Consider the following 25,531-nt stretch of genomic DNA (forward strand, 5'->3'; position numbering starts at 1 on the left):
CAATCTTTTATTATTTATATTACTTTGATAATCAGATTATCATCTCTATCTTAGATATTAAAATATTACAAATATACTCTTGATTTTATTATAATTATATCTTTATTTATTAATTTTTTTAAAAATAATCTTATTTTTAATTAATATAACAAATAACATAAAAAATATTTTAAAATAATTATACCTAAAACTATTTAAGTAAAATAATATATTAATATTTTTTATTACCTCTAACTAAACACAGTAATTATTTATATCTATCCATTTTTATTAAATTTTATCAAACAAAGTAATAATTTATACCTAATAATCCTCAAAATAATATTTTAATTTTAATAATAAAATATTCCTAAAACCGAACACTTCCTTTGATTTTATAAGGTTTAACTAATCAATAAAACTATGTGTACCCACTTTAGATACACAAATATGTATATATTTATATGTGTCATCATGTGATTGGATGATTTTGAATTAAAAATAAAACAATAACCAATCATATGATGACACATATAAGTGTATATATATTTATGTATCCAAAATGAGTACACATAGTATTGCTTTTAACTAATATGTTAGACTTGAGGAAAACTATTCATATATAAAATAGCCTTGGAATGATTTTCAAGAGATATTTCCACCTAAATTTTAGCCTAATCTTAAACTCACATCTGCATCTGCGGAAGATGAAAAACTTAAACTCCCACCCTTATTTTTCCTCATTTTCAACCCTTAAAAATACTCATAATAGACCCTAAACCCAAAGAAAACAACACATAACGATTTTAGTTGGATTTTTCCGACACCTGCAGTCATATTTTTCATGATTAAAATTGGGATAAAGTTAGTAAATTGTTCATCATTATATTTTTTTATTTCTTATAATATTGAGATTTAACTATTTTATAACAATTTTATATATTTCAAATGATAAGTTTTAACAGTTGTATTTTTGTGTGAAATATATTTAATTATATGCAATTTGTATGAATTTTGTCTATAATTTTATACTTGAATAGACTTAAAATTAATTATTAATAAAATTAAATTTGAAAATAGATGATTTGATTGCATTTTTTTCACCATGTGTGTGTAACACCCCAAGTCCAATAACCCGGCCCACTGTTAAGATATTGTCCACTTTGGACACACAGTCCATCATGGGTTTGCTTCTGAGCTTTACAACCCAAAACGCATCTTAACAGTTAAGGAGCTCACAGACTATTTAACCAATACAATTCTCCCACCACTAACCAATGTGGGATCCAAAGACAGAGCACACACAGACCCAACATCTCTCTCGTGCTTTGTCGATGTGGGATTCGCCTAAAGGTATCACATACACCCCCCTTACGGGACTCAGCGTCCTCGCTGAGGTTTGCCCCACCATCGTTCAAGAGGACACGCGGAGTTGCTCTGATACCATTTGTAACACCCCAAGTCCAATAACCCGGCCCACTGTTAAGATATTGTCCACTTTGGACACACAGTCCATCATGAGTTTGCTTCTGGGCTTTGCAACCCAAAACGCGTCTTAACAGTTAATGAGCTCACAGATTATTTAACCAATACAATTCTCCCACCACTAACCAATGTGGGATCCAAAGACAGAGCACACATAGACCCAGCATCTCTCCCGTGTTTTGTCGATGTGGGATTCGCCTAAGGGTATCACAGTGTGATTATAGTAACCATAAGAATCATGCAGGGTAAGAGTTTATTATTTGCGGTTACATTTTATTAATCTTGTTTACAAAGCCAATAATAATATCTAAAATACACGGGCTTTTAAAAAATATTAAAATATTATTTTACTTAAATATTCATTATAAAATTATAACACAATTAAAATTATCTTAGTAATTATATATTTATATTACCTCTAAATTACCTTCCATTTCATTTTGGTAACAAATTTTTATGGTATATTTTATTTTTTGACAAATTAATAAAAGATAAATTTTTAGAGTAATATATTGTTCTCCCAAACCATATACACTTCAAGATAACAAAATAAATAAACCTATAATTAGAGGTATACCCAGTTTAATTTAATAAGATTTAAAAAAAAAAATTTAAACCAAATTGAAAGAAAAAATAGTATGATAAAATCTCGAATCAATTTATACTATTTTAAGTTTCAAATCAAATTAAACTTAACTAAAAAATACTATTTAATCTAATTTAGATTATAGTCTAAACTTATAAAAAACCATTCACTTTAAAATATTTTATATTTAATAAATTATAATTAATAAAGATATAAATATAAAATACATGATAACAAATATGTAAAAAAATGATAAAATTATATAAAAACAAATGATACAATTAATTATTTGTTAAAAAATTGCGTCAAATACAATTATATATATTTTTATTTATAAAATATTTAATTTACCATTTGATTTAATTTAAAAACTCTCAAAATCATAACCTAAGAGATAAACTATTTTTTGTTTAATTTATCAAATTAAACAAAACCAAACTATTTAATAATCAAATTAAATCATTTTATGACCCAATCTATACAATAATTTTCAAAGAGTCCTGTGGCCAATTTATCATCCAAAAGAATTTTCACATTTAACGATTATTCAGAGACCGACAATTCGGACCCAACCGTGTAATACCCACATAAACAAACTTACCTCAAATTTTGATTCCAAATTGAGCATCCTTTCACCTAACAATTAAATTGCTAACAAAATGTCAAACTCCAAACTAAAATTGTTGGCAAGAAAACCTGTAAACTTCACAGTTTATCACTGCAAGAAGTACTTGCATCTTATAAGCCATGTATATTTTCTACTGTTAGCGCAACCATTCATTCCATTTTCTCCACATGAAAATGAATACAATTGAGATTTTTGAACCAAACATATAAACCACAATAGCAGTAAAAAGTTTACTCTTATTGCAGATCAAAAAGATTCAGTTCAGAAGGAAAAGACCCTAAGAAACCGCAGCAGAAGTCAAAATAGATATAGTTTTTGGGTGCAGAATGACCCAATAAAGCATTGTGCCATAGTGCTGACAGTGCCAAGAATTAAAAGAAAACAAATGAGATGGCCCTAGCAACCCGTTAATCACTTCAGTTTTGCAAGCAGTTTGGGTGCGACCTGCAAACCACAATGTTGAGGTCAGCTGCTGACCTAGAACAGTCTTTTAATGACCCTCATAAATAATGTAAAGAACTTACGCATTTATCAATACACCACAAGTAGTCAAAGTACTGTCCAGTACAGTGCTTGTGACCACTGAGATCGCTTTCAATCCTCTTTTTACAGGCCTGCAATAAGGAGCATAGTTTCAAATTTCTAATAACAGAAACAATTAATAAGAAAGCAATGCCCCTTTGAGAATTTGAAATATTTAAAAAATTTTGCAAAATTGAATCTGATTGTTCATTCATTGCTTAATCTTGTTTTTCGAAATCTTAAAGTTCCAAATTGGCAGAGGAGACAGCTAAAGCAAAAACAGAAATAGTTCATGAAACAATTCAAGGCAACAAAAAGAAACAGAACATAACAAATTTCGTGCTATGGTATTATATTTTTAGTATAGCTAATATATAAAAAATAAGAGCTCAGACAGCTGCGGCATCCAGTCACAAAAACTCCATCTTCTCAATGAATGCAAATTATTCAACAAACTAATGAAATTAAAACAGATGAAGCAATAACTGTTAACTGATGTAGCAACATCCAGTAAATAATCCAGCTTTATCACCATCAATTCATGGCAAACGAAACAAGTTGGTTGTGCTAGAGAAAGCTGAAAGCATCATTTATAGCTGGGTAAAAAGCCTGGACCTGGTCCAATGATAAAATAACTATAAATTAAATTAAATTTTCACTTTTTGCCCCCAACAGTCAAATTATTTTTCAAATATACATTTTACTCCAACAATCACTGACCGTTGTTGGGGGGAAATGTAAAAAAAGTTACTTTTTTTGCACTTTCCCCCCACAACCATAAAAACCTCCCAAACCCCTCTCATTCTTCACAAAACATTCTAGTTTCTTATCTTCTACAACATTCTTACTTTTAACTCTCAAACTCTAATTTCATCAATTTTCTATATTTATTAACACATTTTTTTATTATTTTATTTATATTAGTATTTATTTAAATTTTCTTTACTCTATAGTATTTTATAATTTATACTCAAATCAATAATGCATTCCTCAAATTTTGGAGACGAAGGATCATCTTCTTCACAATTCATAAAAGATTTATGTAAATGCTGATTTTATCTCCAAAGATTATAGGTGGCATGTACAAACATTTATTTTGCATCTATAAATATTAGATTTTTTTTTTCAAAAAGCGTAAAGATCTTTCAGAGTAGCTAATTGTAACCCTTCCAACACTTGAAACAACAGCGACAAGTGGTTGCACTTTTGTTTGAGCTTTGCCTAAAGATCCCAAACTACTTAACCTCTTCAAAGATACAAATTTGAAAGTCATTGATGAAGATAATGATACTTAGTTTGTAACAATTTCAATTACTATATCATCTACTTGTAATTTGAAATTTGTGATTTTCACATCGTATTTTTTAATCATCCAACTCAAAATCTATAATATATATGCATTATTCAATTACAACTTATATTGATCATACTTGTTACTTGTAATTATTTTTAAATTTAAATTATTGTTTACATTTTTTCAGACAAAAGTTTAAGTTAGAAAATTAAGGAGTAATTAATAATATTAAAGTAACGTAAATATAATAAAATTTATAATTGTAAATTTTAAAAAATATAAGTGAAGGACCCAAGCATGGGCCCAGCCCATCAGGCCCCTGCATAGAGCCCAGTCCTTGAATTTGGAGACAGGGCCTGCGCTAGGTTTAGTTCGGGCCCCATTTGCCCAACTCTAGCATCATTTAGAGTTTTGCAGGCTATTTGTTGTTAATTAATCAGGCAAAATGCATGATACCAAAACCTTAGAAATATTAAATACTTTTTGGTTCCAATTGGAACTTGAAAACATGATGCATACATTTATGAAATTAGCAAGCATGGCAAAAAAACTGATCTATAAAATCACAAAACAAATAAAAGAAAAGATCATAGGAATTCCATAAAACATGTTGAGTTTCTATTATGCAATGCTTTACCTCATATTCAATTAAAGGCTTCACACATTTAGGCTTGCAAGCATCTTCAAGATACTTCTTCGGATCAACAACATCCTCATCCGCCCTATATTGAATTGAAAGACATATTCAAATTAATAAATGAAAGATATATCAGTTCAAACACATAAGTTACAACTGGAAAATAATAAAAAAGTATAAACTACAAAGAAAACCCTAATATTCCAAAGACCACATAAGAACTAGACAAAAAATTATTGATATATTCAAACGTACATTCAGTTCAACTTCCTCAATTATGATATATGAAATCCATAAACAAGAATCTCAATCAACAATATTCAGAGCCCTTTCCAATCAAGTATGTGCTAGAATTTTGTATCCCAAGAATGAAAACATAGACCTATATGATATCTCAATCCTAGATGATACCTCATGTGCAAATCAGAGATTGAAAACATAGACCATCTCTTCATGTGTTGCCCATTACTTAAAACCTTAAGTAGAGCCCTTTATTAGCCTTCAAGTACCCCTGGGCTTTGCCCCAGTCTTCTTTTCTACAAAGGCTTTGCTTTGGTGAAGAGCACACAAAAGCTTGACTATGTGCAATGGCAGACCCAGGATTTTTACTATGGGGGGCCTCCGCAACTTTATCATTGTTAAGGGTGGATGCAAACCGAATTGTGACTAAACACTCTCTGACTTGAGTTCCGACGAGTCAAAGTTAAGAGTAACTCAAGTTTAGTTTGAATAAAAAATAGTTCAACTCGAGTTAACGATTAGTTAACAAAACTACATTGTTTTACCCAATAAGAAGTAAAAAAACTTTGTTTTAACAATTGTTTGATATAATTTCAAACGAATCACGAGCCCAATTTAAAATGAATAGAGTCATTAGCCCAACTGATGACCTGAATTAAGTTGAACTTCCTCTAGCTCGATTTCATTCTAGTTTTAAAAACTAGCTAACTCTCCAAACTCAAGCACAATTTGAGTTTGATCGAGACTAATTCAAACCAAGCAAAAATGTGTTGAAACAGCTTTTGAGATCAAACCAACTTAGTTTAAGTCCACCCCTAGTTATTGTTTGTCAATCAACTAGTGAAAATTTTTTAATAAACACCTAATCTTGAATATATAAAATAATACAATATCAAGCAAATGAAAGAAAAAATGTAATAACACACGTAATTTTTTACATGGAAAAATCTTTCCAATGTAAAGAGAGAAAAAAAAATGATCTACTTGAACCCAAGTTAGGATGTTATATTTGGAGATCTAAATATTTGAATATCGATTAGTTAAAGATAAAAGTAAATTAAAATGGTATACCTGAAGATCTTCAATTTAACAAGATTTTCCATTTCAATATATTATGAAAACACTGAATGATATCTTCATCGTGAATTGTATGAAAACCTGGGTAATCTTTATATCCAAAGTCTTAGTTCTTATTTTGAATAAAATTGGGTATTTTGTCAAAATCCCATATGCTTTTTATATATGAAAATATGTATCAAAATTTTTATTTTGAATATAACTTGGTTAATTTAAAGGGGCAACGAAAATAATCTACCATGAGAGACAACTGCATTTAATTTGCACAAATTAGATAATCAAGATATGCATACATGTATAAATTCAATGAAAAAAATATAGACACTAAAACAAGATGCACAAATCACTAACTGAATTATGAATCTGCTGCACAAATTCTATGATGAAAATGGTGTTTGTGAAATAGAACAATAAAACAACAAAAGTCTGACATTTTTCATTTTGAAAATAAGTTTTAGCAAATAAGATTAGAAATTTAGAAATGAAAAGTTAATAAATAATTTTAGGGGATTCGGACTCACCATTTGGAATATATTATAAATTAAACTAAAATGAAAATAATACATATATTTTTAATTTATGGTAAATATAATCTAACTATGTTGATTTTTTTTAGAATTTGAGGGTAGCCTCACTACACACTAGGTCTACCCTTGGCTATGAGATTCGTGGTGCTGCCTATTTTTACAAATATTTTTTAAGGGATGACTTGAAATATATGGCCTTGCTTAGGCTTGTGCTTCCTCAAAGTTTTTAAAAACTCATTTCTACTTCACAATCCAGTTTCCTATCTAGTGACAGTTTTATGCTCCTAGTTTTCTAGTTTATATTCACAAATTATGAGATAACATTCTTGCTTTGTTTAGAATCCTAGAATTCTTCTACCATAGGTCAGGAAATTTTTGGGGACTTCTGGTACACTTCCAGAGCTTCTCACCAAAACAAAAAAATCCGAGTCAAGGGAAACTCTCTGGTTTGTTCATTCATATCTGTATTTTCCCTTGCTCAACTCCTAGCTCTCATTCCATATACACATATTAGCGGACAAAAACTCATACACACTGGCACACCGGAGACACATATCATAAGGACGTACAGAGAAAGCATGCTCTCTACATTCTACCCAGACTGTAAAACAAGAAGCATAAGCAACACAATTCCGACGAAATTGCCTAAAGCAGTTAAGGGCATCCAATCAACCGAAAAATGTTATACATTGAAACAAAAATACTCACATTGAGTTGAATTTGAAGTCGAAACGACTTAATCCCAAACAATAACTATATATTTCCTGCGAAAAGAAAACCAACAAAAGAAAATCAAAATTCCAAGTATTAAAATTATCACAGAATCAACGCATCAATTAATTCAGATCTGCGCTAATTATTCCGATCTACGATCAACGCCAGGGAATTTTTTGAAATTGACGACAGGGGCTGAGGTTAATCGACATTATCTAGAAGGAAGTGAAATGAGATAATCATCAAACCTGGTTTTGACGAGAAGCTAGAACAGGTGGCTCGTGAGTTGCAAAATCTTGAGCTCGCAGTTTAGTCTGCGAAAGAACGTACTACATCAAAAACAAGAGTAGATTTGTAACACGAGATCGGCGAATGGACTGGGACGGGCCAGGGCGGGCAGATTGTTTTGGGCTCTTTGTAGAGGAGAACAATCCGACCCAATAATATAGTTAATTTTTGTTAATTATTTTTTAATATAATTTTGATGGTTTATATCAATAGTAAGTAATTAAGGCAAAAAGAGTTGGTCCCACCCAAGAAACAGTAAAATCTCAAATTGACCCTTTTTCAACTTTCGAAAACCCGAACACCCACCCATGAGACAATTTCGGTTAAAATTTTTAATTAGTGTTAAAGGTAAAATAGTTATTTTAATAATATTATTAAAAAACATAAAATTTATTAAATTTTTTTCCTTGATTTTAAAAACTAACACTTTCATCCCTATACAAAGTTTTTAAACTTTAAAAAGTAACATTTCCCTCCCCCCATCCCCCCAAAATCCCTAAGTTTCTTCCCTACCTTTCTAATGACCATCTAACGACTTCCTCATTTTTTTCTCTATTTGGCCAATCATTCTTTACCGTCAAAGTAGTTGGCTAATGTAAGATGATGTGATGAAGAGACAAATCTCTTTTCGTCATACGATGCAACGGAAAAATTTTTGTCTCTTCATCACACTGTTGTACGTCAGCCAATCATTTCGACAATAAGAAACGATTGACCAAACAAAAGAGAAAAGAAAGAAGTCATAAGAGAGAAAGGGAAGATACTTAGGGATTGGGTGGAAACAAGTCTTTTGGCCATTAATTAATTTAGTCATTTTTCAAGATTAATAAACCCTAACTCAGTTGTAACATCTTTGTGGATAACATACCAGGGTTAAAATGAAATTATCTCAAATTGTTGATTCATTTCAAAACTCACATACCATCTATACATTTATTGTCACTCTCACACATACCACCTAATTCATTGTAGATCTTGATAATTTGAAGAGATTTTTTTATGCTCAAAATAGGGAGAAAAAAAAATGTTACAACATTGTTGATATTCATTTTTTCATTGCTCGTGGTGTAAAGATTTTCTTGTAACTGCATTGATAATACAAATAGCATACATATGAGTCTAAAGTTTTTCAGTTTAATGGTTTAAGTTGGATAGAGATTGAATTGATTATTTTGTTATTGAATTGCATGCATGGTCATGTGAATGAATAGGGTTAGAATCAAGTAAAAGGGAAATTGGGCATAAAAATTTCATCTTCATAACTTTTGCAGTATTCATGATTTACATCTAGTATGTGTGTTTCAAGAAAAGTAGATAAAAATAGGGGGTTAATTGAAATTAGTCATGCACAACACACATAGCGAGCCTTTCTAAAATTTTACTTTCGGTAAACTATAGACACGGGAGTTACCCATAATAGGGGTAATTAAATATTGATATGCATAAATTACAGGGATAATAATTTTATGAAAGTTGCTTAGTCAACTTGCGGGCCATTTTTTTGTCAAAAAAGTTATAAAAACATGGTTATCACTTTAAATCATTACGTAATTAAATAATTTTAAGAAAAAAATAAATTAATATTTAATTATATGATGATATATTATCATTTATATAAAAATTAATACTCATTATTTATACATATAATTGTTACTTATATCTAAAAATATCTTCAAAATTCACTAATTGTTTGTTATAACGTCTCAGTTTTGAATCCACTATAGGTTATAGGTTAAAGTTTGAGAATTTATCATCAATTTTTTTTATTATTATTATGTATTTAAATTATTAAAAATTAAAATAAAATAATTTTTTGTTATAAATATAAGATAAATAAATTATAAAATGAGTTAATCCTATAATGAAAACTATAATTTCATTAAAACAAGGTTACGAAAAGAAGAAGAAAGAAACAAGAGCGAAGAAACAGTGAAGAAACAGGAGGCAAGAAGCAAGAATATTCAACAAAATGAAAAAGGGAAAAGGAGCCCTTATATAGCCAATATCTCCCGCTAGGCTCCATTCTTATTTATTGCATTCACACCAAGTTTTTTTAAATTGTCTGCTTGGCTTCTTCTTCTATTGAATGCATTCCCATTATATTTTTCAACTTTGACTGCATTTGGTGGAAAATCCACCAGATATGCAACATTTTCAACCACCCATAATATATAGATATTTGTACCTTGCTACTATTGTTCAAGTATAAAGGCACGTGTTTGAAAAATCAATTCTTACTCTTCCTTGCTCTCTGTAGAAGTAATGGTTGCTGCTATTCTTTCTCAGCCGAAGCTCTCTCTCTCACTCGCAGCTTATAAAAAGCTTCATACTTTCACTTCAGTTCCGCCTTCAGGTAAAGGTTTGTCGCTAAAGGTTTTCGTCGTGTACTTTGATTAATTTTTATAACTTTTTTTATGTGGTTGTATTAAGAAGTGTTAAAAATTGTTACTTCTTGTTGCAGGAGTGCGTTTGTTGGGAAAAAAGGGAAATGGGATTGGGAAATTGTTGATGGCAAGAGTAGAATCAAATTCTAGTAAGAAGAAAAGTATCAGTCCCATTATTGTCATTGATAATTACGACAGTTTCACTTACAATCTTTGCCAGGTTCGGTCTCTTTTTAAATTGTTGTATTTGAATGGTTGTTTGTGTAATTATGTGTTTTATGTGGGCCATGTGTTCGAGTTTGTTAATCATGATTTGCTGGAAGTTGCTGGGAATTGAAACTTTTTTGTAATGGCCTTATATTTTAAAGTTCTATTCATTTCCATTCACTACGATTATTGATTTCAATTATTTGAAGGTTTTCTATATGGTCCTTTGTGCTAACTGAATTACTTAGGAAATTCTGGTAGAATGCTACTGTTAGTTATGTTTATTGTCATGACAATATTTTTGTAAAAGTTCAGATGATATGTGTTTTGAAACAATTTCTTTAAAATATATTTTGCTTGGTTATTCTATCATTCCCTCTCTCCTATTCTCTTTATGGGTCACAACTTATTTTCTGATCCTTTTTTCTGTGATTTTGAAGTACATGGGAGAGTTGGGATGTCATTTTGAGGTTTACCGGAATGATGAGTTGACTGTGGATGAACTAAAGAAGTAAGAACATTTTCTTCGCGAATACATTATAGTTGGCTATACCTTAGATTAGTTTTTTGGTCTGATAATTAAATATCTGTATAATGCAGTTGGTGTTGACAATTTTGTTACTTATTGTAGAAAAAATCCAAGAGGAGTGCTTATTTCCCCTGGACCAGGTAATTTTTTTTTTTTCTAATGTATTCTGTCTAACTATATGAACCAACATTTCTACAATTAAAAGAAAATTGTTGTAGATTGTCATACTCCATGTATTATATGTAGGTGCACCCTGTGATTCTGGAATATCTTTGCAGACTGTTTTGGAGCTAGGACCTATTGTTCCTTTATTTGGTGTGTGTATGGGTTTGCAATGCATTGGAGAGGCTTTCGGAGGTAAGTCTTGAGTATTTCTTCAAGCTCTTACAACTTGTTTCATGTTAGATATATTTTTACTTGATGTACTATTATATGTCTGCATGTATGCACCTTTCTATATGAAATGGAAAAATAGACCGAGCAATTTATTGTTGTTGCTAAGATGCTTGCTGTTTTCTAATCTTTTGGTTTGGATATGTTCCAGGTAAGATTGTGCGATCTCCTCTTGGTGTCATGCATGGGAAAAGTTCTCTTGTATATTATGATGAGAAGGGGGAGGATGGCTTGTTCTCTGGATTATCAAAGTATGTGAGCATTTCATTCTGCAACATTCAATGATTTTCATGATAAATGTGTTGAATGTCTTTTTTTGCTAAGTCTCAGATTGTTTTCACTGTGGATTAGGTGAATAGGTTAATTGGCTAGCCCATGGGTCATTGCCTTCAGTTTTGCCCCTTTTTCAGTGTCGCTCTCTCTCCCTCCTATAAATCACCACCATCCCCTCCCCTCTTCTGTTCTTTGGAGAAGATATATCTAGAATTTCATATTTAAAGAAAAAAGGGGGAAGGGAGGGGGGGTGGGGGGAATGTATTGGTGAAGCAATATTCTGCCATTACGTGGCATATTTTCTGTTTAATTTAACTTTTTCATTCATATTATAGCAAATGTAGATATATTTATTATTTACTCTATTTATTATTTACTCCAGTGTGCCTTTCCAGTCCTTTCACAGCAGGTAGATATCACAGTCTTGTGATTGAAAAAGAAAGTTTTCCTAGTGTGCTTGAGGTTACAGCATGGACGGAAGATGGGCTAATAATGGCTGCTCGTCACAAAGAATATAAGCATCTTCAGGTAAGACACTTTTCTGTATTCTCTATTATAAGTTATTTATTGCCCAACTGGAAGAGATGAAAAGAAGTTTCTGGTTTTGGGGTATGATGTCTTTGTTTTAATGAATAAATAACGATAAACATAATGATTGCACTAGTATACGTGAAATCTTATAGCTTGAATACGATGATTCCTTCTCCAAGTCTGCTTGTGTTTGTACCTGTTTTCTGGTCTATATGTGTTTGGTATAAGTTTTTACTAGGAATAATGACATCTAATAAACTATGTCATTGTGTATATCTTCCACAGTGGGAGGGGAAGTGGACTTATTAACAGTCGGTCCACATGAATGAACTTCAACCAAAATTTATATGAGGGTGATTAATAAAAGAAGTGATTTGTTTGAAACTATTATGAGGGATTATTAACATGTATATTGGTAGCCACTTTTATTGCAAATTGAAGACTCTATATAATACAGCATAGAGATGCGTTTTTGTTGAATTGTTATCAAAAGCAATTGTCCCACTAACTCTCATTTGCTCATTAAGAGAAATGAAAAATTACGGTAAGAGAAGTGTACTTTTTGTTTTGACAAAATGATATTTGTCTTACTAATAGGACATTTACTCCAATATGGCATGTATCATTATATCATACCAAAAGATATTCTCAAAACGTTCTTATAAATTATTTTTCACATGCAAATATTATTTTACTCGGTATAAATATAAGTCGCACAAATTTTGCAGGGGGTTCAGTTTCATCCTGAAAGCATCATAACCACGGAAGGCAAGACAATTGTTTGCAATTTTATCAAACTGATAGAGAAAAGGGAGGCAGCTGAATCCCAGAACTAGAGACATGATGAACTAGGCATAATCTAGTAATTATTCTGGGTTTTTCGGCCTTATCATTGAAGATAAAATAAAGCAAAAGAAGATTACATTATTTGGTGGCCAATAATTTAGCAATTTCTTTTAAATTGAATTGTAACAAAGCCAATTCAACTGATAAAAAAAGTTGAATTGGTATTGGAGGAGTTATGGATAGCGAGTTGTTGTGCTTTTCCATGACTTCTGTGCTAAATTGAAAAAGACTTATGAATAACTATCATGAAATGAAATCCGGCTGAAAGGAGGCTGTCAAGAAAAGAGTGGTGATGTAGATTACTCCCAAGACATGTATGTAAGGTTGGCCTTGTCTTGATTTAGTTTTAAACCCTAAACCCATATAAAAACTGCAACAACAAAGCCGGTTTACATGGTATTAGATCATTACATGAACAAAACAGGATTGATACACTTGAAAGCGTTGTACTACTTCTACTTTTCATTTAAAAGGTATAAAAAAATCATAATGATAAAAGAATGAGTTACATTGCAAAATGGACAATATATTAAAGAAATAAGATAAAAGAATGTTGTCATCGCCATTGTCTCAGACTGCCGTCAATATGTTGGAAAAACCCTTGGAAAAAAATGTAAATTTTTTAAACTTTGGGTGGGGTAATTGTTAGTTTTTAAACATAGAAGGTGAAAATGTAATAAATTTTTATTTATTTTTAAATATTTTTGTTAAATAACAATTTTATCTTTAACAGTAACAACCAAATTTAGTAGGTGGAAAGGTATTTAAGTTTTGAATAATTAATGGATAGAAAATTGGGTTTATATCAAATCTTAGGTGGGAAATAGCCATTTGGCCTTTCAGTTTCTATAATAACTGTAAGTAAGAGTTTCTACAGGATTCAACCTCAGCTACTACTTGAACAAGCATTTCCTAGATGAATTCTTCTACCAGGATATAAATTATATTAACAAAATCACGTTACTGTGGCAAAATATTGCGACTGCAGTTGAAGACATAGCCAGCAAGCAACACCAAATACCCCTTCTGAAGGCTTACCAGCATACAACCGCAAAAGGCAAATAGATGTATCCATCAAAAACTCAAAGCTAGACCGAACTGGGAGGACAGGGTGAAATACTTTATATTAGTAAAATCTTAGGTCTTTAATCCAGCATCTCAACAAATCTTTATAACAGTTGAATATTCTATAGCATACTAAATCCAATGAACACAATTAAGGTTAACCACTTTACAGGTAATCTTTATGGCCAGCACTCAGCAGGCACCTAGGTTGTGTTCCATTACCAACTATCTACCCAAAACTTTCGAGATATAAGTCATACCGAAGCTATTGTTCCCACACAAGCACATAAATAGGAAAATCTGAAGAAGACCTCCTAAAACCGCAACTGCACCAACAACTCGAAGCTGTAACGATGAAAAGACAGTAAAAGAATTATATTATAAGCATGGAGAAACAAGAAAAGAATGAGCAAACCTCTGATGTGGAGAATTCCAGGCCCAATGCAAAAAGAAGGAGTATGACACCGAATTGGGCCATTGTTTCAACCTGAAAGCTTATAAGAAGTGATACATGACATTAAAAAGCTGTAAAAGTTATAATATATGGACTGGAGAATAGCAAACTCCCCTTAAGGCGATACTCAACTCATCTTCAGATTTGAGACAACTCCCCTTTGTTGAAAGATTTTTGTCCAAGTTATAAATAAGCAAAAGAGTTGCCTAAGCAGTCTTATTTGTCCAGTTGGATCCATTTCATTCAGCCCAATTGAAATCTGAATTTTCTTTCTTGTCTAGAACAACCATCTTCATCAGTGAACTTAATCTGGTACGCCATGCTTGATTTCAGCCAAGAATATTTATTGAGTTACTGGCTAATTTAGCCATTAATTTAGGACAATGTTTCATTTTCTTTCTTGTCCTTTCAGAATTTTGCTGAGCAGCTCCAGCGTAGTGTAAAATTGCTTGGTGGGTATGCTTCAAAGTTTATATCTTTGTGATCTGATGAGTCATTGGGTTGCTTTTAAGATTGTTTGACTCTTGGCTTGTTTATGAGATTCGGGCTTTGAAAGTTGTGAATCTGTGTTGTGCAGCAGAAGGCTTTGTTTATTCTGCATTTTTGTGACTCTGAGCCTCAAACATCAGCCGACCAAAAACTTAAGTATGAATGAATTTTACACTAGCTATGACAAATATATATTTTTTGTGGTATTGGACAAATCAAAATCGAATTATAATGTGAAAGCTACAGAAATACACAGGTATTGGTACATGACATACTCGACACCGGAAACACCAGGGAAATAAACGCTTCTCATGCACCCGAAGGAGTGCATTCAAACTAAAGAGGACATGCCAACAGCCCGCCTGATTTCTGACTGCTTTTGTTTTTTACTCTGTTTCTAGCAAGGGCACACGAAGTGATCCTAAGTAGGAATAACAAACATTCAGACTATGCTAGGAGGATCACCAACCCAATTGCATAAGGCACGAGGCCAGCGAGTTCTAATGCAGTCCACTAATGGTGCATGCTGCGGAGGATCGGGTTTAGCCACTTCAGTTTCTTTTCCACTTGATTCATTTCCACCAGATCCAGAAGGCACAACCACATCAGCCAGGAACTCCTCTGGAGTCCATCTAGGGGGAACTGAAACCCTCAACTTTGTGAGCCGAGGCCTTTGCACAGGAGTCTCACCTCCAGAGCTCAGCTGGCTGCCATTCAGATCTGATTTTGCAATTCCATTAAAATGATAGAGATCAAAAACCTTCTTACCCATCAATCCAGTTGAATCCTTAAGGCCTCCCAAATTCTTGTCTAAATCCAAAATAACCTGCCAGAACTCGCTCCAGACAATAAAACCTGTGCTGCAAAGGTTATCAAATTTCTCACGTGGAAGTCTGATATTTGACTCCCTGAGAACTTGATGGAAACCCTCAACACTAATAAAACCACCACCTCCACTCTGATCTTGTGCATCAAAAGCTTTACGAATCTGTGAGTCTCTTTCTTCCAGTTCATTCTCATCTTGGACACTGGTATCAAGTGCAAATAGAACTGTATAATGAGATTCACTCCCAACAACCCATATTGGCCATTTTGGGAATTTCAGATTCTGACCAACCTTACAGAAATTGAGGGATTCCAGGAGAGTAAGGAATCCAACCTCTACTCTTGTGGATATGCCTTTCAGAAACATGCCACCACCCAAATCCATCCTCCCGTCAAATACATTAGGAACAGCCTGACCACAGAGTAGTAGGTTCACAATTTCCTGTTCCACGACATACATTGGAAATTGATAAAGAAAATAATCCAATAGGGCTAATAACAGAAGTAGTAAAAGAATTGATGCTTCATTGATTGTGTGATACCTGAGAGGCATGTCCAAATGGTGCAGTGACAAGAGGTAGGCTAGGGTCATCCCTGTCAGCTTGAATAGCATCCTACACAAGAAAATTTTCAATGCATTTGCAAACTTACATGCTCCGCACACAATGTAAGATGCAATTAGCCATAACCATATGTCACACTCTCTCTAGCAGATTGCAAAATGTTGGCTTACAGTGGTTTTGAAAGTGGATGCGTAAACAGTTATTGTGGCTCTAATGCTTTGAAATTTCTAAAGTTTTTTTTTTTTTTTGGGTCAATAAAATGCCAGCAAAATCTAATGCTCCAAGAAGTTCAAAATATTTGACATGAATAATGGAGTATACACTCACATTTCCATTACTTCTCCCCATATTGCCATGCTGTACTCACAAATTTATCTCAAAAGTAGCATAAATAAACTCATAGTTTGCAGTTGGTGATTCAACTGCATGAAGACAGAAAGTTTCACCTAGCCTCTTGCCTTCTGAAAATAATCATTTATGTTATCATTAAGGTTAAATATCCAACAATTAACCATTTTGCCAGCTATGAAAAATTAGGAATTTAAAAATTGTCTACTCATGTATAGAATATTCATTCGAGCAAATGATCGCCCATTAACACCACCATTCAGGTGTGAGGTCACTCATGGCTTACAGAACATCATAAAATATATTTTAGAAAAGAAAAAGGAGATTTTAAGCTACAAGCATACCAGTTCCCTTGAGAGTAATGCAGAAATAAGGAATAGCATTGCCCCCATACGACTTTGGAAAACAGGAATCATTGCTTCAAGCCTTTGAAGCACACTTGCTTGCGATGTATATGCATCCACTCTCAAGACTTTCTGCAGATCAGAACCCGATTCAATTGAAAGACCTTCTAGTGCTTTTGTAATGACCTGCAAGATCGGACATGGAATTAATCAGCACAAATAAATACACAAAGTACCGCACAAACACACTGAAATCAGCAAATGCTTCAACGAAATGCAAAAAAGCACATTAATAAAAGCCAAGTTCAAACTGACCTCATCCTTCTGACTGTCTTCAGATTCCTCAATGTCATGTCCTATAGTAGTCAAAGTTGAAATCACAGCCCTTTTATTATTTCCACATAAAAACAATATCTCACTCATACTTTTTACCAGGGCTCTGTAAATTGAGAAGAGAAAAAAAAAGGTAAGGAAATAGAGCTCATTCCTGGATTGGCAGAGAAGGTTGTGAAAATCAGATAAAAGTTAATCTTCTATAAGAACCAGATTGCTTTTAACTAATTAGTTACAGATGGAACTAATAACGGATATTTGCATAAGTTTGCAGGGTAAACAACCATCAAGTTTGATTGACAAAATAGAACAATTTCAAACTAGCAGTCCTCCATTGTTGTGTTGATTGACATTTTTTTGAACATTAAAATTTCTAATAAGCATGAAGTGCAGTCACATAAGGTATAGATCAACAAGTGATAATTGATAAACAAGTGAACCATAATAACTGGGGGATCAAAAAACACTGAGAAGCTACAATTAATATGGACAAATCTTTTATTCTTAAGAGGAAGCTGTATTATCATCACTCTCTGGAAATAGAAAAACAAAACAAAACAAAAATGCAGTTTCTAGCTTACTTTCTTAAGGGTCTATGGCTTTTCCCTTCAAAAACTAGAGTAATGGAGCTTGAAATGTTAAATCCGACTGTTTAATAACTTTACCCAGTCTAACAATGTAAAAATTTTCATGAAAAGTAATCACCTCACTTTTGCATGTTCAGAAAGAGAAGCAAAATCACTTTTTGCAATGTATCGATTTTTTGAGAAACTCCTGGGACCCAAATTTTGCATTGTGCTGGGTGCAACTTTACCTAATTCATCTGTGAAGAAAAGAAGGTATTTAAGAACAAATGCCTGCAAAACCAGAGAACAGATATTGTCAACAAACATCCAAACATCAGAAGGCATATCACAATACCAAATGTAATAACACATAGAACCATTTTCAAAGTATAATGAATCTGCCATGTACTACATTAATAATAACGAGTTTACCATGATTTCGAAAAACTGCCATGAATTAACTCTGTCAAGTTCACTACCAATATGAGAATTCAGATATAATATATAATGAACATATATGTTAAAGGAGAGAACCAGAATAAGATGGCCACCTATTTCCATTGCAGAGGATTTCATTGACTTCTATTATTAATTAGAAAGCATGCATTGGATCATTTTCTATAGCAAAGGACTTATAAATTTTTGTTAACAGTAAAAATAGTAAATACAAAAAAAATATATATATATATATTAAAATGCATAAAAGTGAACAAATAAGAAACTAGCCTGGGAGAAAAACCACTCTAAAGATTTGGCTACACTTTTAAACAGATTCAATTTACCAAAAAAGAAAAAAGGTCAGCTCTAAGCCACTTTACAGAGTGGAAGTTGCTCTCATTGTCAATTAACATGTCCATTGCGGGTTGAGGTTATAATTCTTTCAAAAACAAGATTATGAGCAACCACAAGAAGACCTCACCATAAAAAAACACAGTCAGATCAGTTTATCATTCTCAAAACAAAGAATTTGTCCACAGTTAGCAGAATTAAAATTTAAAATAGGTAAGACAGCTAATACTAACTGACTCTCAAAGAAGGACCAGGCTTTAGATATTTAGATGCATCAATGAAGCAAGATAAATTAGAACTGTGTATACTTAATGATTTGCAAGCTTATTCTTAATCTAGAAAGACACACCCAAGAAACAGGGGTTTGAGGACGTTTTTGAAGTGAACTTTTTAAAAAAAATCAACCACAAAATTGTGGCAAATAAAAACAATATCATCATTCATCCTCGGTGATATGGTAAAATTAGAAATTTTTATTTTGTATCAGAGACATAGCCAGTCTGAAAAGTCAAATGGTGAGTTACGACTAATTTGCATGTTAGGTTACATGAGTTTAAGCATTCGGAATTTCATAAAGCACAATAAAGAAGACTCATGCATCTATGTTGCAATAAACTCTTATACTCCACAATCAGAAATCTGGGAATTACTTGTATAGTTGCTAAGACGCCACAGGGCCCGCCTTCATGTTGCACTAGGCCCATAGATGTTTCTGGATCAGAGCTAAACCTACAGGAAAGTTTTACGTTATATCAGCCAATAAGTGCATGCAAACAAAATCTACCATAAAATTACATCACTGAATTAATTAAAAGCAACTTAAACTAAAAAAACAAAATGAAATAAAAATACCAAAACATAACTATATAAACACAAGAAAACCATAAAAACAGTCTACAAACATAAAGAAACGATAAGTTCTGGAAAGTATGTATCAAAAATGTATTACATGAATTATTATATTCTCTTAATTTTAGTACTTGTAAGTGTTAATTATGAATCACTGACAGAGTATAATGTATGATTAAACGCAAATCTTGCAACTTCAGACTAACAATTGTACCGTTCAATCAATCATACTCTACCCAGACTCTATCCATCTTTCTTTTAATCAGAAATCATATCATTTCAAATTTCTAACCCAAAAGATGTATGAATTTGACGTAACATTACCATATAACAAGTTGATGCTACATCAATGGACAATCTCTTAGAAAAAGAAATGTGGGAACAGAAAGCAAATTGCAAATTCTGCATATAATCAACTTAGTTGTCATACAAGAAACAAAAATTACAGTCCATTTACCATTGATATAACCACAAAACAGAACTAAGCATTACCATCATCTCAACCCACCACAACCAAACTCTCATTTAGCTAAGTTGCAGTTCATGTGACAGTTAAATACACAAAGATTGACTTCTATAATCTCGTTTTTTAGCTATAAAGCGACATTACCTAATGCCCTGATTGCTCCACTGAGCAAGTATGTCCTTCGAGACTCCACTCCCAAACAGCATCGTAAACAACTGATTCGCTTCTTCCTTCCCCAAATTTCCTTCCTTTGACTGCAAAACCTTCTCTTTCGACTCCGAAGCCTTCCCTTTCGTATCCACAACCTTCTCTTTCAAAGCCAATTCGCTGCTCTTCACAATCTTAGGCAACGAAACCGATGCACTTTTCGCCTCCTTCATCCGCTTCTCCGCCGCGGCAGCCATCAGCTCGCGCTGCATCCTTCGGCAATCCTCCGCAGAAGTAACTGGAACTCCAACAACCGCGTCCCTCGGCTTGCTCCGCTTCGGCTCCGGCGGCGTGTGATGCATGCTCATACGCAGAGCCATTTTCAAATCCTCCTCCTCTTGATCCGCCATAGATCACAAAAAAATATATATATCAACGAATTTAGGGTTTCGATTTTGGGACTTTTTTTGGTATCCCTTTACTGAATAAATCAACCAATCGGATCGATACAATTATACGATTTGGACAAAAATTAAACCATTCAGATCAAAAAAGAAAAAAAATATTCAGTTAAGCATTGAGAATTTCAGAAGGCAAAAACGGAATTCGATTTAACGAAGTTCCATAGGAATTGTAATTTTAATCGAGAACAGGGTCGAAAGCGGAAGGTAAAACAAATTTTAGTTGCTGGTGCGCCTGCAAGAGTGAAGAACGACGTCGTAAGAAGGTAACCCGCGAATCCTTTTAAAGAGCTCTGGTACTGAACTGACAATTGTATCCCTGTCTCTGTTTTCAACTGCGGAGTGGGGAGGTGATTTGGAGGGAACAGGGGGGGTATTCTGGTAATTTAACAGTTAAAACTTTCTTTTAATGGGGAGAAAGCCTTTCGTTCTGCGATGTCAGAGAATCTATGCTTAGAGTAAATATTGGGGCGAAGGTGGGAAGTGATCAGGTGTGTCAATACATGAGGAAAACAGATATCTAACCGTTAGATCATATTTGACTGAAGATCAGCAAGGACACCGAGGAGAATCTTGACGTGGGACCGTGCTTGTAATAAATCTGTTAGAGGCGTTTGATTTTGGTAATATTTTGTTACCAAAATAAAAAAATTATTTTGAAGATAGATTACATAAAAAATTATTGGATATAAATGATTACTATGTTTGATAAAATTTGATAAGTATAAATAATTATTGTGTTTAGTTAAAGGTAATAAAAAATTATTAATAAATTATTTTCCTTAAATGTCTTTGAATATAATTATTTTTAAATATTTTTTATATTATTTGTCATATTAATTAAAAATAAATTTATTTTCATCTCAAAAAATTAATAAATTATAATATAATTATAATAAAATCAATATTACTTTGATATTCTTTAAACACCTAAAGTGAAGGTGGTAATCAGATTATCACCTATATTATTTGTCATGTCAGCATCGGTAATAGAAGATTACTATAATATTTTATTACTGACAAATCAAACAAGAGAATAAAATATAGATTATCAAGATAATCTTTAAAAACTGGAACCAAACTTCCTTTAGGATTTTTGAGCGATTGACAATTATGGCAGATAACAGAGAGAAAAAATTTATCAGATTAGGAAATACAAAAGTGAAAAAAAAAATATATATATATATATATTATCAAGAGAAGTTAAGATTTAGATAATAAAAATTGAGTTTTTTGGTTCATATAGTTATAATATTATGATAATTAATTGAAATTATAAAATATATTTTTATATTTTAAAAATTCATAAAAATAGAAAATAATAATAATAATAATAAAAATATGTGTTTAATATGAGAAATGTATTTTAATATATTTTGAATTCAAAAATTTGAAATAACATATTTAAAACGTGAATAATTTATATTTATATTAACAAACAATATGGTTTTCCTTAAGAGGGTATTAGTGTCAATATCTAAAAGAACAAAGTTGGTACTAAATGAGAAAAATAACGAAGAAAATAAAAATTAAGTCAAACTTCTATATAGTTACTCCCATTATCCATGTAAAACTCTGAAATTACTTTAGAATTGTGATTTCAAAATTCTTACTCAATTTAAATATAAAAAATAATAACTTAATAGTTGTTGAAAATTTTGCCAAATATAATAGTTTATAGGATTTCGTCGACAGAATTCTAAATATATAATTTTTTGTGTGCAATGTCCCTACAATTAAGGATAAAACAAAAGATCTCTTGAGTATATGAAATATTTGCTTAGAAAGAGATTGTGAACCTCTCAAGAGAGTATACGTGTGAGGGTTTTGTATAATGTTTTACAATCTTCGACTGAACATGACCTACAAATATGGGCCTCAAGGGTTGGCATGCATAAAATAGTAGTTAGACAAAAGAAGTTTTTATTGTTGAAATGCTCACGCAAGAGGTGGTTTAGTGCAATTGTACGATCATTCTTGACGATAATATCACATTTTCAAACAACTTCAACTTTAGTTAATACTTTAACAATCGACTATTTAATTTGTATTATTCGCATGCAAAGTTGTGCACTTATACATAAGCGTTAATAGTATTACATGATTTCCTTGTAAAAATTCCAAAGCAAGTAACACTTTCCAGGAATGATTGAATGCATATGCTATATTTTACCTATGTATGGGCATGTATACCTCTTGAAAGATTGTGTGTCAAAATTTGACTTGTCCCCATGTTGACTTAAACCATTGATGCACAAATTAGCCATGAATGACAACCTTTGCTCGTTAATGTATTTATACAAGTCACGAATGGTCGTGTGTGTTTTGTATGCATAGTGAAAGGTTTAATTGTGAATGCAACACCTTACTTGTTAATGACCTTATATAAGTCATGCACAATCATGTGCCCAAGTTGCACAATCGTTCATCAAGTATTTGAAAAATCCTAGACCCAATCACGATTGAATTTAAAATGTCGTGCTTTTGCACGAATGACACAAATCATAATTATGAATGATTGTTCATCAAATGTGAATAGTCATGCATTGGTTTACGACTTGTATTTTTCAATTTTGGTTCAATTTAATCATAACTTAAGTTGTAGATTTGGACAAATTAATACTTTTAACTTGTTTTTGTATATTATTAAAACATTTTAAGTTTGAACAATCTTTTTTTTTTTTAATTTTAAATTAATGACAAAAACAAGTGAAGACTGACAATTTAAAACATGAGATACGTATGTAATTTTAGCCATTTTATCACTTAAATGACTATTCTCTAAAATGCTATACAATTCCCTATTCAAGACACTTAGTACATGTTTATAGCCATTTTACAATAATATTTACCGTTTGTCCAAAAGCAATACTATATATATACTTTTTGAGTATATAAAATGAATACACAAATGATATCATTACATTATTAGGTATTACTTTATCTTTGATTCAAAATTACACAATCATATGATAACATATTATCTATATACACGTTTTGTGTACTTAAAATATGTACATATAATTTTATTATTTCTCCATATTTACGTTATAAACCAACTTGCAACATTACCATCCATGCATATTCAATTTTAAAACACACAACATTACCATTTCAATACCAATTTCATTTCCAAATTACCAATTCTTCCCCTTTTTGTCATGAATCAAAAAGATAAAGAATCCATTAAACTTGCCAATGACTTTGAAAATTAACATTTTCAAGGTGATTTTTTATCTTATTTTTTCCTCAGTTTTGAAAATTAATATCTCACTCAAGACTTCAATTTTGAAAATTGACTTTCGCCCCCCAAATCCCTGGTTTTATTTTTTTCACTTTTTCGACCATTGATGATTGCTAGCAACTTCACCCCAAACTTCTTTGGATGTTCATCTCGTCGTCTTTCGCCAGTAACCCCATTAGCCAATGTTCATCCTCCAAATCTGAATGATGCTCGTTATCAACACTTAGACGATGATACATTATCCTTCAAAGGACGATTAGACAATGAAGTGTCATCCAATGATGGACTACAGCAAAGGATAACGACAACGACCCCTTCGTTTGTCATTCACCTTTGTCAAGAGAGGATTGTCGTTCGTTGGAGAAAGTGACCAAGTTTCAAGTTTGGTATCCTAAGGGGAAAAGTAAAAATTTCAAAACTTCATTTTAAGAAAAAATTGTTAGTTTTTCAAACTACAAAAAAAAATATGATATAATTTTAATTATTTTAATATTACTAATAAAATAATAATTTTATCCACTCGTCTTAACAAAAAAATTATTAGTTATGTGTCAATATACTCAAATTTAGACCTAATTCTTGGAATCTAAGGTCAAGTTGACTTTACTTTTTTGTACAAGTTCGTGAGCCATCACTCCCTCGGACTTGATTCTGCATCCAAGCAAGAAAATTAATTACGATAAAATAAAATAAATAGATGATTGTTGTGGAACTGCCAATAATTTTTTAAAAACTCATTAAAATAAAATTTTTTATATATAGATATATAATATGAAAATAGACACAAAAAGTAAAGCTCAAATTGTTATATGAATATTATATTTTACATTTATTAAAAGTAATACATATTTTAATCATTATTTATAATATTAAAAATAATTGTATTTTTAAGAACTCACTAAAAAAAATGATCAAAGATAGCATAAAGAGAATATTCTAAATATTTTAAATAATTGTATTTTTTAAATCATTTTTTTAGTATGGTTGTAGTTTATTTAATTTTTAAATTAAACTAAATTATAAATTGTATTTTTTAAAATAACATATATATAATTGTATAATTTTTAATAAATAACTAGATGTATATTTTTTTATATTTATTTGATTATTTTCTTTATGTATAAATTGTATGTATATTTTATATTTATTTTACATATTTATATTATTTTTAAAAAATTATAATTCAATTAATACTATCAAATAATATATATTTAAAATTAAATAATTTTAACCAGCTTAAATAATATTTCAAACTAAATTAAATTATATATTTTTTTAGTTTAATTTAAGATGTATGATTTAAAAATTTTTTAGACTATTTTTTAATTTAATTTAATTTTGAACAACCCTTAAATCACATCGAATCAAAATACGTACAGCCTTAAAAATACTAATCAAAATGGGCCTCAAGTAAACAGAAAGAAGTACATGGCTCTCTGATAAGAAGC

At 31.4% G+C, this 25,531-nt stretch overlaps 3 protein-coding genes across 4 annotated transcripts; 1 reads left to right on the forward strand and 2 right to left on the reverse strand.

The window, feature by feature from the left end:
- Positions 1–2,894: 2,894 nt before the first annotated feature.
- Positions 2,895–8,098, reverse strand: LOC123228901 (cytochrome b-c1 complex subunit 6-1, mitochondrial-like). The gene is made up of 5 exons (XM_044654393.1): positions 7,938–8,098; positions 7,684–7,739; positions 5,132–5,216; positions 3,203–3,292; positions 2,895–3,122 (listed from the first exon to the last, which is right to left on the reverse strand). Coding segments are annotated over exons 2-5 (210 nt in total). The 5' UTR covers positions 7,686–7,739; positions 7,938–8,098; the 3' UTR covers positions 2,895–3,089.
- Positions 8,099–10,171: 2,073 nt separating this feature from the next.
- LOC123228914 (anthranilate synthase beta subunit 1, chloroplastic-like) lies at positions 10,172–13,449 on the forward strand. Of its 2 annotated transcripts, none has more exons than XM_044654409.1 (8): positions 10,172–10,330; positions 10,439–10,581; positions 11,009–11,079; positions 11,200–11,237; positions 11,344–11,454; positions 11,642–11,741; positions 12,159–12,291; positions 13,023–13,449. In XM_044654409.1, the coding sequence occupies exons 1-8, from the start codon at positions 10,240–10,242 to the stop codon at positions 13,128–13,130; spliced, it is 795 nt and encodes a 264-aa protein (XP_044510344.1). In that variant the 5' UTR covers positions 10,172–10,239; the 3' UTR covers positions 13,131–13,449. The 2 variants fall into 2 exon arrangements, with proteins under 2 accessions (XP_044510344.1, XP_044510342.1); XM_044654407.1 differs by having other exon boundaries at positions 10,182–10,336.
- A 1,880-nt stretch (positions 13,450–15,329) lies between these two features.
- LOC123229560 (ubiquitin carboxyl-terminal hydrolase MINDY-3-like) lies at positions 15,330–21,184 on the reverse strand. Its single transcript, XM_044655463.1, has 7 exons — positions 20,376–21,184; positions 19,567–19,645; positions 18,267–18,418; positions 17,544–17,667; positions 17,229–17,414; positions 16,516–16,587; positions 15,330–16,415 (listed from the first exon to the last, which is right to left on the reverse strand). The coding sequence occupies exons 1-7, from the start codon at positions 20,786–20,788 to the stop codon at positions 15,591–15,593; spliced, it is 1,851 nt and encodes a 616-aa protein (XP_044511398.1). The 5' UTR covers positions 20,789–21,184; the 3' UTR covers positions 15,330–15,590.
- Positions 21,185–25,531: the final 4,347 nt, after the last annotated feature.

This window comes from Mangifera indica, chromosome 11 (genome assembly GCF_011075055.1).
Source record: "Mangifera indica cultivar Alphonso chromosome 11, CATAS_Mindica_2.1, whole genome shotgun sequence".
Taxonomy (NCBI): domain Eukaryota; kingdom Viridiplantae; phylum Streptophyta; class Magnoliopsida; order Sapindales; family Anacardiaceae; genus Mangifera; species Mangifera indica.